Source organism: Coenobita brevimanus, chromosome 57 (genome assembly GCF_032717465.1).
Source record: "Coenobita brevimanus isolate Jiangsu-jjx chromosome 57, ASM3271746v2, whole genome shotgun sequence".
In the NCBI taxonomy this organism is placed as follows: Eukaryota; Metazoa; Arthropoda; class Malacostraca; order Decapoda; family Coenobitidae; genus Coenobita; species Coenobita brevimanus.
The window spans coordinates 48,938,839-48,957,461 of NC_137010.1; the positions used below are offsets into that span (position 1 = coordinate 48,938,839).

General features: G+C 43.4%; 1 protein-coding gene across 1 annotated transcript in view; it reads right to left on the minus strand.

Annotated features, from left to right (window-relative positions):
• LOC145401988 (ryncolin-1-like) overlaps positions 1–17,882 on the minus strand; it is an 82,299-nt gene extending 64,417 nt beyond the window's left edge. Inside the window, exon 1 of the mRNA XM_080274090.1 lies at positions 17,727–17,882. Within this exon, the coding sequence (XP_080130216.1) occupies positions 17,727–17,882 (156 nt within the window). The remainder of the gene's footprint in view (positions 1–17,726) is intronic.
• Between the last annotated feature and the right edge of the window lie 741 nt (positions 17,883–18,623).

Consider the following 18,623-nt stretch of genomic DNA (forward strand, 5'->3'; position numbering starts at 1 on the left):
GTAATCTATATGAAATTGAAACTGACCAATTTGGGACCCAGTTCCAACTATCCTGCCAAGTTTCATCAATATCCTTTTTCCAGTTTTGGCTGTGTACACACACACAGGATTATAGCATATTAGATTACACATCCATGCAATGCATTAAAGTGTGGAGATTCTAGAGACCGTTAGGCTAATTATGTTTTTTCTCTTTAAACCCACGCATTGAAAGCACGGCGGGGCATTGTATCACAAGGTGTGTGTGTGTGTGTGTGTGTGTGTGTGTGTGTGTGTGTGTGTGTGTGTGTGTGTGTGTGTGTGTGTGTGAGAGAGAGAGAGAGAGAGAGAGAGAGAGAGAGAGAGAGAGAGAGAGAGAGAGAGAGAGAGAGAGAGATTGTCACTCTTAGTATATAAGCAAAGCAACTACATTTTACTTTGATTTATACCAAGCTAGGTGCAAAGGCTGAGAATTTTCTCAGTTCACCTCTTGTTTGAGAATAATAGTTCAAAGGTCAAGGTTACATGGCAAGTTCAACTTAAATAGCTCTGAAATTATTTAGATCACACTAGGTTGTAAGGGTAAGACATGGAGGAAGTTATTTGAATTTTAGAACAATTGGCCAAACAGCAAGGACACAGGACAAAAGCTTCACCCTGTAACTCAAACAGTTTTTATTCTATTTGGGCCAAACTGTGTGGAATACTTGCAGGTTTGCCGAGGATGAAGAAATTCGATTTTGTGAAAAACAGGTCAAAGGTCAAAGCCACCTGGCAAGATCAACTCGAAGTTTTGACCCAATACGGACCATTACTGGTGGAAGGGATGAAGATCAGGTAAAGATGAGGTAATTCGATTTTGAAAATGGTCAGTCTTTAGTCAAGTCACAAGGCAAAGTCAAATGTTGAACTCCTACACCATTTGTAGGGTGCAGATGTTTCATTCTGTAAGTGCCCGCTTGTCCTATTTCAAGATCCTTCGTACCTCATTATTATTAGGAAACAGGCTTGACGTTAAAATGATGACTCAAGTATCATGCTGGAAGGTCGACTAGAAGCATAATGACTTTTCCCAAATTTATTAAGGCCACTTATACAGGAAAGACAAATGTACAAAATGTAATTATCTACATATAAAGAGGTGCTATCTGTTATGATTTTCCAGGCTGGCACCGAGAACTGTTAAGGAGGCGTCTGTGTATAAACTCTGATTTGTTTTGTACAGTTGGGAAGACAATGTGTGAATGTTTTTGACGAGACACTGTAAATCATCAAACGCCTTTTGCTGAGCTGTTCACAAAAGAACTGGTGGTGCTACTCGGTGAGTTTCGATTAAAGGCCTCCCAATTCTAGAATAGTTTGTAATAAAGTTGCAGTAACAGTCAGCCATGTTCGAGAAGGGCTGCACAGTACTTTGGTAGGGGTCTGGCAGTTGGTCATTTGGAAGTCTCTGGTTGGATGAGACAGTGTGGACGAAGCCTTTGTGGACCAGGTAAGAGATCCGTAGGCATGCATGGATGCAGAGACATTTCGTATATTCTTGTATAGTGGGTTGTAAATTATCATAATGTCAAAATACGCCAGGCATATATACCAGTTGAGTCCTGGCAACACACAGCACATGAGTCAACAAAAAGTTGCCGAGGCACTATTGAGGATGGAAAGGGAACATTAAATACTGGCAAATCTATCAGTTTCTTCAACCCATTTGTGCCCAGTGTCCTCAGTATAGGAAGGAACTGGGCATTTTCAGGAGTTAATAAAGAAGAAAACCCTGGGGTAGCAGGCTATGAGTTATGCGATTATTAACCGACGGGTTGAGGGTAGTACACTTAGTATGCTTCCAGCACAGTCCCTCACACAAGAACCCTGGGAGCTAATGGGTTAACCCGCTCAATTAATTAGTAAAGTCTGGCTTAGGTTCAGATTACTCATCGAGGGGGGCTTACAAATACATTAGTGGGAGGTCCAGTACGGAGAACTAGTGTGGCTTGGATATTGCTTCAAAGAATCCCCAGCGCATGGAAAAAAAATATCCTAGATGCTAACGTCAATCATCTTCCAGTATTTTACACAGTAGTGGAGAAAGACGTCCTTCTTGTGTGCAAGGATGACAGGTGAAGATTAGATGGAGCTTGAAGGTTTCAAGTTATCAAGCTTTAGTCTTTCATGAACATGTTTTTGTTCCTCTTTCCTTATGTGCGGATCATTACATTGTTAACCTGTCGGACTGGTGGCCACCTGGCTTCAGTGACGTGCATGGTCATGTTAGCTACATCATGATTTCAATGCAATGTGCATATGCAGAGGGGATACATTGATAAATTGCACGAGGTCACGGGTTTTATTTACATTGGCATCCTTGGGAACAGCAGGTATGGCGGCTGATGTCCTTCTAGCTGGTGTATCGTACAGTCACTGCATTTCAGTCTCCCAGGAGCTGTGGGGCCTGGGGTTGAGGATGGGACCAGTGGCCTTGATATAGCTAGCAAGGTCAATAAAAGGAGAAGAAAGGGTGAAATTGACAATATATTCTACAGTAATAGCTGTGCAGGACTCTGAACTATGAAAATCTCTTCGTTAGTGTTCTTCTCATTACATTTGTCCCCAGTCTTTTAAAAACAGTGTGTCCAGGCATCTCAAAAAGTGGTTATTACACCCAAGCTCGCAAAGGGAGACAAGTGTTATGCTTTGTTAGATGTGTGTGTGTGTGTGTGTGTGTGTGTGTGTGTGTGTGTGTGTGTGTGTGTGTGTGTGTGTGTGAACAAAATAACTCAGAGATTTTTTCTAATTTTAACCAAACTTGTTGGGAGAGCGAGGGTCACCCAAGAAGCTGACTTTTTTATTTTTTTTAACAATAGGTTAATAGGTCAAGATCAAAGGGCTTGGTCAAATTTTACCTAGCAAGGTTCATTTAAGCAGTCTTTTATCTTATTTCAACCAAATTTAAGACCTTATTCATTTTTCCAAGACAAAACGAGCCACACTTGCAAACACATTGGCCCCGCCCACGATGTAATCATCGACCAATCACAGTGTCCGACAGCTACGGTGGTCGAAAGTTTTTGTGCATATTTTACCCAGTTTGAAATGTACCTGCTAATACTTCTTTTCTGTCCAATGTATTAACTATGACTCGTCAGCATTTGTTTACACATTAGTAATATATTACCTAAAAATGGTCGGTAATCATTTAGGTAGTCGGGTAAAAGAATATACTTGCATTTTTATTACCCAAGTCATCATTACTAGCTTGCCACCACACAAACCAAAATGGCGAGTGGAAAGATTTGTTTAATCATAAAAATATTTTACTGTGAAAATACGGAGCCCGTAAGCCTATAAAAACGGCAGATAATCCATTAAGAGAATGATCACCCAGAGTACACATTTCTTACAAAGCTGCTTCACTGACGTTTTAAGTAAAACAAAAACAAATGCAGGCAACTCCTACCCGAGGAAGTACTTAAAATCACACACGTATGCGTATGAGAACCAAATAACTCAAACGAATTTTATCCGATTTTAACCAAACTTGGTATAAGGCCTGAGAGCTCGTCGAGAGGTTAACCTACTGAATTTTAACCTGTGAAAGATCAAGGTTACAGGGCTAAGTCAAAGAGTGATCTAACAAAGTCAGCTTAATCTTGGTTGACAAGTTGTATGTATAAATGACAGGTCGCAATTGCATCGAGCCGTTACGTAACCTCAACTGTGTGCGAGTCAAACATACCTCGCCACTGCAGGTCTAAAAGATGACTGACCATCAGGCAATTATGACGTTCCTCCTTTCATATCCACGCATCCCAACCAATTGCAGTGTGGGTAACCTACATGGTTGAGTTTGCTTTAACGACTCACTGTTATTACCAATCTCGGTGCCATGACTGAGAGTACAATAAGAATGAAGGGGTTAGAGTTAAGAACAATTTAGTCACAGGTAAAGGTTACAGGGTGTCAAATTTCGATCCATATGTCTGTGTGTAAAAATAACAAAAGTATATTTGGTTCAAAAACCTTTCTAACAACTTTACCTCATCATCCTTCCCTCTTCTCTTCTACTCTGATGGCTCTGTAGCTATTTCTTCTACTGATAAAGCAGATCTCTTCACTAGGACTTTTCCCTCCAATTCCACCTTAGACGATTCCGGTGCTATTCCTCCATTACTTCCTCTGACTTCCTCACGGGTGACATTAAAATTTCTTCAACTGATGTATTTTCTGCCATCACAGGCCTCAATACTAACAAGGCATATGGACCTGATGGGGTCCCTCTTGTTGTCCTCAAGAACTATGCTTCTGTGCCTACACCCTGCCTAGGTAAACTCTTTCGTCTATGTCTTTCAACTTGTACCTTTCCTTCTTGCCGAAAGTTTGCTCTTATTCAGCCAGTCCCAAGGAAGGGTGACCATTCCCAACCCTCTAACTATCGTCCAATTGCTTTAACATCCTGTATCTCAAAAGTTTTCGAGTCAATTCTTAACAGAAAAATTTTAAAGCATCTTTCCTATCACAACCTTCTTTCTGATCGTCAGTATGGGTTCCGTCAGGGACGCTCCACTAGCGATCTTCTCGCCTACCTTTCAGACCCCTGGTCATCCTCCTTTCGGGACTTTGGCAAAAGCTTTGCTATCGCACTTGGCATCTCAAAGGCTTTCGATCGAGTTTGGCATAAATGTTTAATTTCCAAACTGCCCTCTTACGGTTTCTATCCTTCTGTCTGTGCCTTCATCTACAGCTTCCTTTCTGGTCATTCTATAGCCGCTGTTGTAAACGGCCATCATTCTTCTCCTTGATCTATCAACAGTGGTGTTCCTCAGGGCTCTGTCCTATCACCAACTCTCTTCCTCTTATGCATCAACGATCTTCTAAGCTGTACATCTAACCCTATCCACTCGTACACTGATGATTTCACCCTTCACCAATCCATTCGGTTCCCACAATGTCCATCCCAGCAGTTACTTCAGCAAACAAGAGATAAGGCTATGGCACACCTAATGTCTGACTTGGTTCGTATCTCTGACTGGGGTAAGAATAATTTTGTTTTTAATGCATCAAAGACTTAGTTTTTACACCTATCAACCCAACAAAATCTTCCATATGAATATCCACTAATGTTTAATAATATCCAGCTTAATCCTGCATCATCCTTGAACATGCTTGGGTTTCATTCACTCGGGTTTTGTCTTGGAAAGATCATATTACATCTCTTGTAAAATCAGGTTCCGAGAGATTAAGTGTGCTAAACCGACTCCGTACCTGCTTTACCCCCACACAGTTGTTGACTTAATACACAGGTTTTACTCGCCCCTGTGTAGAGTACAACTCTCATGTGTGGGGAGGCTCCCCATATACAGCTCTTCTCAATAGGATGGAGTCAAAGGCTTTTCGTCTCATTAACTCTCCTCGCCTTACTGGCTCCCTTCAACCTCTGTCTCTTCGCCACACTGTTGCCTCTTTATCTCTTTTCTATCGCTACTTCAATGATCACTGCTCCTGTGAACTGTGCTTGCATCCCTCCACCTCTACGACGGGCACGTAGCACCCCTCTAGCAACAAACTCTCATCCCTTTTTTGTTCAACTCTCTAATGCAAGAGTTAACCGTTACTTCCAGTCCTTCATTATGCAACAGATTAACTCTGGAACTGTCTCCCTCTGTCTGTATTTCCTACTTCCTCTGATCTCCAGTCTTTCAAACGCAGTGCGTCCAGGCATCTTGAAATGAACAGATCTTGAATTTGGCTCACGTTTGTATTGTCTTAGTTTTTTTCTTGGAAGGAATTGTTTGCAGGCTCCTAGCCTTTGGTTCCTTCTTACTCACAGAAAAAAAGAAAAAAAAAGTTTGGACCAACCTTACTGAAAGGATTGAAGATGAGACAAGGATTGACACTGACTTTCAGAACTAGAGGTCAAAGGTCGAGGTTTCAGAGAAAGATCAACCTAAAGTTTTTCTTCTTCAGTTTAGGCCAAACTTGCAAAAGGATTCAGGGTAAGACAAGAATAAATAGACTCTATCTTTACAACAGTCAATCAGGGGTTAACATCATGGAGAAAGACAAAGTACAGGGCCAGAGAGTAAAAGTTAGCTCACATAATTCTGATCCGATTTTGACAAAATTTGGGGGAAGAGATAAGGGTCAGATAACAGTGAAGGAATTCAAAGGACAGAGCAACAGAACAAAGTCAATTGTTCGGCCCCCAGACCAACTGGTGAGCATGGGTGTTGAACTCTTTTAATATTCCTTGTCCAAAAAATTAATCGAGTTAACTTTGTCATACTTTTTTAAGTTGACCTTGCCATAAGGCCTTGACCTTTGAACTAATGTTACAAAAGCAGGCCAACACCTTGGCTAAACATCAACTGATCCATCAAGATTTATTCATGTTTTTTTTTTTTTCTATTTTTTTAACAAGGGGACACATATGTGGATCTCTGAACTTGCCCAGTGACCTTGAGCTTTGACTGATTTTTCTCAAAATCTAATGCCTTCGTTTATGCCTCATCCTCAACCCTTCAACAAAGTTTGATCAGAATAAGATAAAAAGGACTTAACCTTGAAAGGATAAACATTGACTTAAAATATATATATATATATATATATATATATATATATATATATATATATATTGTTACAGTAGCGCCAGCCCGGGGCTATTACAAAAAAACAATGTAGTTTTAGATGATCGGCCTCATCATGCTGTGAAAATAACGCAGACCCCTGGCACTACATTCGTAAACTAGAGAAAAACTGCGCAACGGAAGAATTATCACTTAAGTACGCAACACTCTGTACTTTGATAGTAACAAACGGAACAGCCTACCTATGGATCTAGCCTACTATCGTCACTACCGGAAATTATACCGCCCGAGACAGTCTACACAGGAACACCTCCCATTTATTTCCGGTGGTGACGAATTTCTACTTAACCCGTGTCCAAGGGGGAACGCAGTTGATAGCTCACGATAGTTCTCACTAGCCTTGTGCAAGGAGATGGGATTGAACTGTGTAGGGGTTAGGGGTGTGGGTGTGTATGTACGTGTGTTGGGGAACGTTAATAAAAACAACGAGAGGACCACGGTGAGCCAGCCTGGCCCTCCAAAGACAACACGGTCACAAAATCAAATAAAATAGCTACTTCCCTCAGTCAGCAAACAAAAGAATAAAATGAACTTAAATGAAAACGCCAGCTCGGCTTAGAGACACCGACATGTTCTCTCTATACAAAAATATGACTGGGGAAAGAGAGTGTACACACACACACGATACTGAAGCTGGTTGGGAAGACACTGGTCGAATGCTAGGCTCGTGTGAAGCCAAGTGTGAACGCATGAATCAGATTAATTATTAAGGAACTTAAATTCGTGCCCCTCTCTCTCTACAATGAATTGGTACTTCTAATGCAAGCAAAACATCATTAAATATACTGGTAGCTCACAAAAGACAATCAAAATAATCAAATGCATTCTCAGCATGGTATTAAATAAAATTGCACTCTGTGGCAGGAACGAAAGAAATAAAAGAACTTGTAACACTCGATAATTTAAACTCCGCGAATGACACGGATACTGCATAATCCCCTAGCCCAGCTGTAACGGCTGCACCCGTGGGAAAGGACAGGCGGACAGCGTAACACGCCCTTCCCCAAGGGAAAATTTTGAGCCCTGGATCAAAATTTTCGATTCAAGACCCTGACCCCTCCCTGGATAAACAATCAGCAATTACGTTATCAATCCCTTTAATATACCTAACTTCTAAATTGTACTCTTGCAAAAGCAAACTCCAGCGGGTCAAATGCTGGTTTTTCAATTTAAACTTGTTCAAAAACTGCAGGGGATGATGGTCTGAATAAATCTTGATCACAGGGCCAAAAGGGGGCAGGTAGACAGCAAAGTGTTGCAGGGCCAGGATAATCGCTAATAACTCCTGCTCTATGACGGAATAGTTCTTCTGGGCTCTATTAATAAACTTCTCTGAGAAGTATGATATGGGATGTTCAACCTGGCCCTCATCCGGCTGCATCAACATTGCTCCTACCCCTACTCGGCTAGCATCAACTGCCAGCACAAAAGATTTGTCAAAATCTGGTGCACGCAATATAGGGTGGTAGCACAGCAGAGACTTAACAGTAGTAAAAGCTTGCTCACACCCGGCTGTCCACTGCCATTTTTTATCCTTGCGCAATGTCAGTAAGAGGGGCAAGCACTGTGGAGTAATTTCCAATAAATCTTCTGTAATAGCCGACCATGCCCAAAAATCGCTGGAGGGCACGGCGACACTGGGGTGCTGCAAAGTTGGAAATGGCATCCACCTTAGCCCGAGGTGGAGCCACTTGCCCATGTCCTACAACAAATCCAAGGTACTGGACCTTAGCACGTACGAACTCGCACTTGTCCAAGTTGACTACTAAGCCAGCTTCTTCCAACCGCTTAATGAGCATTTCCACATGATCAAGGTGCTCCTCCCACTTGGTGTTATACACAATGACATCATCGATGTAAACGACACAATTAGGTATGCCATCCACCACTTTAACCATAAGCCTCTGAAAAGTGGCTGGAGCATTCTTCAATTCATAAGGCATCACCTGGCACTGATATACTGCACCACTGACAACAAAGCTAGCCACTTGTTTAGCCCGTTCCGTCAGCAGGACCTGCCAGTATCCTTTTACTAAGTCAGGTTTGGTGATATAAATGGCATTTCCCACCTTGTCCACGGAGTCATCGACCCGAGGCAAGGGATAAGCATCGGTCTTAGACAGTGAGTTAACCTTCCGGAAGTCCACACACAACCTAACCTTCCCATCTGGCTTCGGCTGCAAGGTAACTGGTGAACTCCACTCACTGAAACTCCTCTTGATCAACCCATGGTCCAACATATACTTGATCTCATTATCGAGAGCTTTCTGTCTGATAGGGTTGATGCGGTAGGGAGCTAATTTTACAGGCTTACTATCCCCAACGTCAATGTCATACGTAGCCCAAGTTGTCAATCCCGGTGAATCTCCAAAAACTTTCGGATGTTTCCATAATCTGTTGCACAGCTCTTCTCGCTTTACTGGATCAAGGTGTCGCAATTTCTCCACCAAAGCTGCATAACCATTGCTCTCCCATAGGTCAGCTGGTAACATCTCACCACGACTAAGCACTTCCTCCTGCTCCTCCAACTCACTACCAACAGCCAAAACTACAGGAGTGCTCTTATCCCTGGTTCTCTCAACGTCCACTCCAAAGTCACCTTCTAGGGACTGTGGCTGTAACCCTGGTCCACTACCCACACCACCGGCACCAACAGCTCCCTCCACAGCACGTTCCTTTGATGCCACGTCCTCCCTTCCCCGTCCTTCACATCCCAGGTGAGAGACATCAGCAGTCATCCCACAATGAGAATCAACTGGGCGGTAGTATGGCTTCAACATATTAATGTGGCACAACTGAGTACTCTTCCGCCTATCTGGGGTAACAATTAAATAGTCAAGTTCCCCAACTCTCTTCTTCACAATATAAGGACCACTGAATCTAGCCGCCAGAGGTTTTCCTTGCATGGGCAGCAGTGCCAAAACTTCATCTCCTTGCTTAAACTCACGACTTCTGACCTTCTTATCATAATGAGCCTTCATTCTCGCTTGAGCCCCGATTAGATGGTCATGGGCAAGCTCTAAAGCGCAATGCAGTCTCTTCCGAGTGCGGCAGACATAGTCAAGCATGGATTCCTGGTTGCCAGATTTGTTGTCACTCCAGGCCTCTCGCACCACATCCAAGGGACCACGAACTCTGTGCCCAAACACTTAACTCATTGGGTGAAAACCCTAATGACTCAGTTGGTACCTCTCACACTGCAAACATAACAAAGGCTACCACTAGGTCCCAATCCTTTCCACTATCATAGAAGAAGGTGCGCAGCATTGTCTTTAAGGTCTGATGATGCCTTTCCAGGGCACCTTGTGACTGCGGATGGTATGCACTGGACAAAATGTGCTTGATACCCAACTCTGTCATTGTCTGCTTAAACAAATTAGATGTAAAATTCACTCCACGGTCTGACTGCAGCTCCTTGGGCAGGCCAAAATGAGTAAAGAACAGGATAAGTTGCTTGACTACTGACTTCGCCTGCATGCTTTTGATTGTATAGCCTCTGGGTATTGCGTTGTAACATCCATTATGGTTAACAAATACTTGTTTCCAGCAGAAGTAGGAGGTAAAGGGACCACAATATCAATGATTACCTGGGTAAACGGAGGTTCAACTGCAGGAATGGGAGTCAAAGGGGCCACAGGAAGAACTTGATTAGGCTTGCCCACTATCTGACACGTGTGACAGCTCTTGATGTACGCAGCAACTTGTCCCGGCATACTTGGCCACCAAAAGTTATAACTTAAGCGCTGCACTGTTTTTCTATTTCCCAGGTGACCTGCTAAAGGTCCCTCATGCGCTAACTGTATTAACGGCACCCTATACTGCACAGGCACCACCACCTGCACTAACTCACCCACTCCTCCATCCACCGTGGCGCCAGTGGGCGTCCATCGGCGATGTAAAACATTGTCTTCAATCAGGAACTCCTTACCACACTCCATATTTCTTTCTTCCCCTACTCGAGCAAACAAGGGCTTTAATGTTACAACCTCCTGTTGCTTCACCCTCAATTCTGCTGGCCCAACACCCGCCAGCTCTACTGAGGATTGAGATAAGGGACTGGTCGGGACACTGGATTGCGAAGGGCGATCAATCTCAGCGCCACCTCTAATACACTCGACAGGGGGAGGAATGTCAAACTCCACACTGACATCATCATCACCTCTACCCTCAACAGTGACACTCTGTTCCTCAGGTGCGTTTGACGGTGGTCCTGCATCCCTGCAGTCGACCCCAGCGTCCTGAAATTCTTCTAATTCAGTCGGTGGGCTGGGTTCAGTCTCCACACAGACACAGCACCACCTCAAGTGTCCTGAGTGGGAAGTGGGGCGGCGCCCATGCCCGCATTCCCACTCTCCTCACCCACCACAGCAACACCCTGCTCACTAGGTTCCTCCATTGGTGGCCCTGCCTCATCACCGGCGACCCCAAGAACCTGTGACTTCGCCAGTTCTTCCTCCCAGGCTGCAACCTGTGCCAGAGATCTTGTAATTGCACAGACCGGGAACATGGCTTCCACTTCTACATCAACTTCAATACCAATTTCTGGGGCATCAAAACACTTCTCTGCCAAAACAACTGGTGGGGGAAGAGATGGAAATACTTTTTCCCCAGCCAGGTCGTTCCCCAGCAGAAAATCAACCCCCTCAACTGGCATTACATCAGCAACAGCGACTTGAGCTGCAGCCTGAACAATGGGGCAATCGAGTTCCACATGAACATAATCATAGTATTCATCTGAGTTCATGCCTCTACACAGCACATACTTCCCTGAGTTTACAGGCCCTCCAGTCACGTTTCTGCACACAGACTGTTGTGCACCGGTATCACGAACCACAGTAACTGGATATTTCATCCTACGAATTTTCACTGTGCCGTGACACATAAAAGGTTTACACCAGTCTAGGGACGATTTCTGAGGCAGTTCATCCGGAGGTGGCGTAGCATGTTGGGTAACTTTTTCAGCCTGAGCTGGCAGCAAGCACAGCCGGCTGCACTCCAGCTTTCCACAGACTTCTCCTTCACCGTTACCACTCTCCGAACTCCTCTCGTTCACCTGACTCGAGCCTACAACTAGTACCACTGGTTTGGCATTTTGGGAGTCCTTCCACTTAGGGCAGTTAGGCTTGATGTGCCCACTCAGCAAAAATAACAAAGTAGCTTCGAACAGGATACGGGGCTCTTTCTCCCTGAATTCCTTTTCTCCTCTGGACTTCCCTTGGACTGATTCACGGGAGATTTATCCCAGGCCGGACCACTCACAGTCCTCTCCCTGGAATACTGAAAATTAGCATACTTGACCCCCATACTCCGCAAGGCCAACACCCGGTCATCAGCCCACGTCGCTGCTTCCTTCAAGGTCTTAAATCTCTTCTCTCTAATTTTAACACCAATTTCTTTGTCAGCCATGTTGGTAAAATGTTCCATCAAAAGCAGTTCACGCACATCCTTATACGAAGTGGCGCTCTCACTCAGCAACCACTCGTCTAACGTCTCCAGATACCTGGCGTAGGCCATATAGGTGTCAGCAGGTCTTTTCCGAGCACCACGGAACAACAACCGATAAGCCTCTGGTCTAAGTTCATATGCCTTCAGAATGGCTGCTTTAAATTCATCATAATCATCTACATCCTCAGGGCTCATCCTATTATACGCTTCCAAAGATTTTCCCTTCAGCACATTAGATATCAAGTCCACCCAGTGCTGCCTGGGCCACTCAAACTCCCTAGCCTTCTTTTCAAACCTGACAAACCATTCTGTCACCTTCAACTCATCAAATGCTGGCACTAATTTCAGACTCCTTGAGAGCCAACTCTCCCTATCCTCTGCACGGCCTGAGATATGGGTATCTGAAGTAGACCTATTAGCAGTCACCTCCAAGCGAGTCTTCTCCAGCTCAAATCGCATTTTTTCACGCTGCACCTCCATCTCTTCTCTGGCACGCTGCATCTCCATCTCTTCTCTGGCACGCTGCATCTCCATCTCTTTGGCACACTGCATCTCCATCTCTTCTCTGGCACGCTGCATCTCCATCTCTTCTTTCTTGCACGCTGCATCTCCATCTCTTCTATCTCTCTTGCACGCTGCATTTCCATCTCCATCTTTTTCAACTCCAACTGCAACTGAGCCTCCGGTGACAAGCCTCCAGGGTATATGGGAGTGGAAAGAACAACTCCAGGGAAAGCACTAGACATACCTGGGGGAACTGCTGTAAACTGGCTCGGCGTCATCATAGATGGTAATGGTGGGATAGCGAAACGAGGCAGCTCAGCACCATAGTTAAACACAGGGCTCACATGGGGAGTACCTTTGCTATGTGCCTCTCGTTGTTCCATGTTTTCCTTATCCACAGGTGACTCACCACGTACGCCTTCTGGTGTAGACACGCGTGACTCCATGGCGACAATTCAATGGCAGTACTGAATAATGAAATAACTAATGCTGACTGAGAAACTTCACACTCAACTTCACCTCAAAGCACAGGGAACGCCAAGGTAACGATATCCTAGCAAGAAGAAGGGACTGTTTGGATATCCTGATGCGAGGTCGCCACTGTTACGGTAGCGCCAGCCCGGGGCTATTACAAAAAAACAAGGTAGTTTTAGATGATCGGCCTCCACTGCGTTGTGAAAATAACGCAGACCCCGGCACTCACACTCCGTAAACTAGAGAAAAACTGCGCAACGGAAGAATTATCGCTTAAGTACGCAACACTCTGTACTTTGATAGTAACAAACGGAACAGCCTACCTATGGATCTAGCCTACTATCGTCACTACCGGAAATTATACCGCCCGAGACAGTCTACAGGAACACCTCCCATTTATTTCCGGTGGTGACGAATTTCTACTTAACCCGTGTCCAAGGGGGAACGCAGTTGATAGCTCACGATAGTTCTCACTAGCATAGAGCGCGGAGATTGGATTGAACTGTGTAGGGGTTAGGGGTGTGGGTGTGTATGTACGTGTGTTGGGGAACGTTAATAAAAACAACGAGAGGACCACGATGAGCCAGCCTGGCCCTCCAAAGACAACACGGTCACTAAAACAAATAAAATAGCTACTTCCCTCAGTCAGCAAACAAAAGAATAAAATGAACTTAAATGAAAACGCCAGCTCGGCTTAGAGACACCGACATGTTCTCTCTATACAAAAATATGACTGGGGAAAGAGAGTGTACACACACACACGATACTGAAGCTGGTTGGGAAGACACTGGTCGAATGCTAGGCTCGTGTGAAGCCAAGCGTGAACGCATGAATCAGATTAATTATTAAGGAACTTAAATTCGTGCCCCTCTCTCTCTACAATGAATTGGTACTTCTAATGCAAGCAAAACATCATTAAATATACTGGTAGCTCACAAAAGACAATCAAAATAATCAAATGCATTCTCAGCATGGTATTAAATAAAATTGCACTCTGTGGCAGGAACGAAAGAAATAAAAGAACTTGTAACACTCGATAATTTAAACTCCGCGAATGACACGGATACTGCATAATCCCCTAGCCCAGCTGTAACGGCTGCACCCGTGGGAAAGGACAGGCGGACAGCTTAACAATATATATATATATATATATATATATATATATATATATATATATATATATATATATATCGGTGTCTTGGTTGACCCTCAATACTTCCACTAACTTTGGCTAATATCGGAGAAACAGTGTGAGTTGTTTTGTTCACACACACACACACACACACACACACACGCAAACATCCAACTAATCAACTAACCAAACAAACGTATTAGAAATAAATTGACCTATTGTTTTTTAGAACAATAGGTCAAAAGTCAAGGTCACGTTGCAAGACAACATAAACAGTTTTCTCTGATTTAGACCAATCTTTATGGATGGATTTAGAGGAAGGCAAGAATAAAGCAATGTGTTTTTGCGAACAATCAAAGGCCAGGGTCGCAAGGAAAGACCAAATCTAAGGGTCAAGGTGCAAAATCAACACAGAAAGTTTTGGATCAAATCTGACACAAGGTTTAAGGGTCAGGCATGAATGAAGTAATTCAATTTTGAAAAAAAAAAAAAAATTGGTCAAAGGCTAAGGTTACAGGGCAAAGCCAAACATTCGGAGCCTAGACCAGTTGGTGGGCGAGGTTATTGCAGTCTCAGGGTACTCTTTTTTTTTTTTTTTTTTTTTCGAATGCACGTGTCTTCCAGGCTCACAACCTTTTTTCTTTTTTTTTTTTTTAGTGGCATAAAGAAGACCTGCATATACAATGTATCAGACATTAGAAAGTCATAGAACCACTGTTATATATCACCTGGACAGCGAGTCAGTGGAGCTCAAGACCAATGTAGCAGCACATGAAGGGAGACAAGGAAGACAAATGACTCCATATAAAAATCACAGTGTTCGTAGTCGTTAGCAGCTTTTGTGTTAAGGTAAATCTATAGGCATTAATACAGTATGTCACAATACAATGAGTAATAATTATAGGCATGTAATAAGACAGGCATTAGTATATATCATAGCACAATATGTACCATTTGCACAACATGCAGTGTCTAGTGTTCAGGTGAAGACGTACACATTCCGACCATAATGCAAAACACAAAATTTTCCAGACGATCGAGAACCCCATTATGCAGCAAACACGTGGGGTAACTGGCCGAAAGCCGGTGGAAAATGTGCTCTGTCGTATATTGTCCAAAAAGACAATATATACAAAATAAAATGAAAAAAAAAAAAATGAGTAGAAGTTAGCCGACATGCTAAAGTTTTACACTGTCCTTTAAAAAAATATTCACACAAAAAAAAAAAAAAACTTCAAGAAATAATACTATTTTTTGCTTTAATACGTAGCAGAATATATTTCGTTTCCAATAATGCATTATTTGTTGTATTTTCTTAAATAATAACGCTGCATATATACGGAAGAAAAAGGAGCATAAGTGTTTGGGAAGAGGTCAATAGGTGTACATCCTACCTGTGAGGACCCTCTCACCACCCTGAGCCAAGCAAAACAAATGAGCACGCATGCACCAGCTGTGGCAGGCTTAGTTCCGCCCACTTTTGCCCGTCATCCAACAAAATTGGCAACTCCCTAAATATTTCTTTAGAGATTACATCGGATGACGGGCAAAGTCGTCATACTGACGTCAGAGGTTGACAAACGTATGATGGCCCAGCTCGTCATTGGTATGTGAATGGGGTATATTCCCAGAAATAGGAGGGAATAGTCAGAGAGCCAGAGAGAACCATAGAAGGCAGAAGGCGAGATGAGAAGAGGAAGCTTAGGAGACAGGGTATAGTTAGGAGGTTCGCCATTACGCTGACAATACGTGGTCACGTCACTCTCTCCATCACATGAATGATATAACTATGTCACAATAAATCCCCGAAACCCCAGAGCGTCTGTGCGTCACCTCACTTACGGTACAAGATAGACAGAGGGACAAGGGAGACAGAGAAATACCTACCTCAAGATAAAACCTACGAGCTATCCAACTCCCCACAACTTTATATTGGTAGCAGCCCACATTACTGGTGACAGAGGTGCCTCGCCACTCTACAATTACAATCCCAACTCCTAGCTAAGACTATTATGTACGTTTGGCAGCAGCAGAGATTCACGATACTCTTCGTTACCGGCGTCGATGGCGATTCTCTACAATATCCACTTATTACCTACCTACCAATTTACCCTATTAACAAATCTGCTGGCTGAAACGTGCGAATGGGCGAGGGCATAGGCATGGCATTGGTAAAACACAATGCACAAGCAGGAAAGGGTGTGTCTGGTATTGATGAGATGAATTGTGTAGCCATTGATGAAGGCTCTAGATAATGGATGGTTCATGTGGGTTATCTGTACCTTCCAGGGTGCAGATGTCACCATGGGAATTGCCTAATAATCCTGCTGAAGTAAAGAAAATGCAAGTTGTCCCATGTCCTTAGTCTCTTCAGTGGCATTATGTAGGAGGTGACATTGTCCAAACAGGGGCTGCCTTCTGCTGTGAACGTGGATCATTGAAATGTTTCTCGCTGTTGTTGTGTTGGTGTTGTGTTTCAGGGTTTCGGGTAAATAACATTGCGATTATGAGTGTAGTGAAGTGGTCATATTCATAAGACGAAACAGAGGGGTGGCAGCAGCTGTACCACAATGAGTAAGTGACTTGGTGGCTATGGTGGAAACTGCTACGACAGACAAGTAAGTTTTGCAGGTAAATAATAACCTCAGCGTTTGCATATTTAGATCATATGTGCCGTCAGGGAGACCTAGAGACCTAGAGTCAATGCTGGTAGGCATTTGGTCAGTGAATGCACCCCATGTGATATTTCCAATCCCTGTTGTTTGTGTGAGTTAAGACGAGTCTGTACATGTGCAAGGATAATGAAGCTACTGTAGGATTCCATCAAAAAGCATCTGCCGTATTGGCAATAAGACTGGAAAGAAGCTCATTGGAAATTAGCATTATTTCAACCCATTCCCTGATGGCAGAGAAGATATCGATGATATGGGTGATATTCGTAGTATGTTATCTTAGCAGTTCTAAAAAGACACCAGTCTTTTGGCATCAGAAGATCTCTCCAGAAGTTCGAAGTGCTCCTATGTTTCAGTGAGGTAGTCCTTGATGACCTATTCATCGGAGCTGAAAAACAATTCAGTGCAGGTAGCAGTGGTTTTGGAGGAGACAATGACACAAAGAAATGAGAGAAAACACAAAGAGTGGAACATAGTTGCATTCCGTGTTTCCCTGCCTCCCAAAGTTATCCTGAAACACACCTCATTGACTAAAACGGAGTAAGCCAACACTCTGAATCACCTGACGTAACAAAGATCTGCCTTTTGCACTCTTTAATCCTTAAAGTGGACGACACAACACTCTGGTTCCTCTGACACAAAATGATAACCTTGCGGCTACTGGAACCCACCATAAGTTGCAAGGATGGTTGCTGCGACTATCAACCAGCGTCTCCTAACATACGAGGGACTCTCTGCTGGTGCCTAATGTCCTTATGGTGGGTAAGACTTGTCACACTTTGTCCCCTAACACAGGAAACTGCAAAGTAACCAGCAATAATAATATGGATTGGAGTATCGTTTCATTAGTTCCTAAGCATCAGAAATGTTAAGAATTACCGACCAGAACTCTACCTTCACGAGTGATGTAAGCTGCACCACGGACGAATCTATGCATGCCTGATTTAAATCCATGTTCTCCAAGATGGCTAGAAGGTCGCACGACTCCTGATTTTGTAACTGAGAGGTTTCAACCACAACCACCGCTACCGCCATAATAGTTAATAATAACGTTGAAGACAGACACACAGCCCTCATGTTGTCTTTGTGTGTATCAGGGGATATGTATGTGTTTGTGGTGCAATATGGTGGAGAAACTGAACTGTGGTATTGGAGATATTTAGTTGCGGTTGTAGATAATTTTGCTGGAAGAAAGAATGATCGTAGAGAAAATGAGAAGTGAGTTGTAAAGAAAGTCGAGAAAGCCTTGGTGGGGAGGGTGCGTTGTGGTAATTATGGTGAAGAGAGTCCGTTGTAGCAAGAGTTTGGTTGAAAATGTGCGTTGTTAAGAGATTTTGGTGAAGGTACAGGTGGTGACACTGTGGCACTGACTAGACAACTGCTATCAAACTACTTCCAATCCTGTCCCCATCAATACTGATACACCTAAAGTCGTATTCTCATAACCTTACGAGGATTTCTCGAGCCTCGTTCTTAGCCATTTGTTTTGCATATTGTGGGTAACTGCTATTGTACTGGGTTATATTTATTTATTTTTCAAATATCGACATAGATTTGTATAAAAAACTACCAGAATACTGTAAATTAACAATAGATACAAGAATAAACTGGTAAGGAAGGCATCAGGGAGCCTCTGAACAAGTTTACGGGCCAAGATACTGCCACCGCTGATAAAGATAACGTGTTCTCATGTCATTCATCTTCTAATCTAATCATGGTCTATCTTTTCGAGGTAATCTGTCGGGAATACGAAGCAATATCTGTCATTCGTTGACA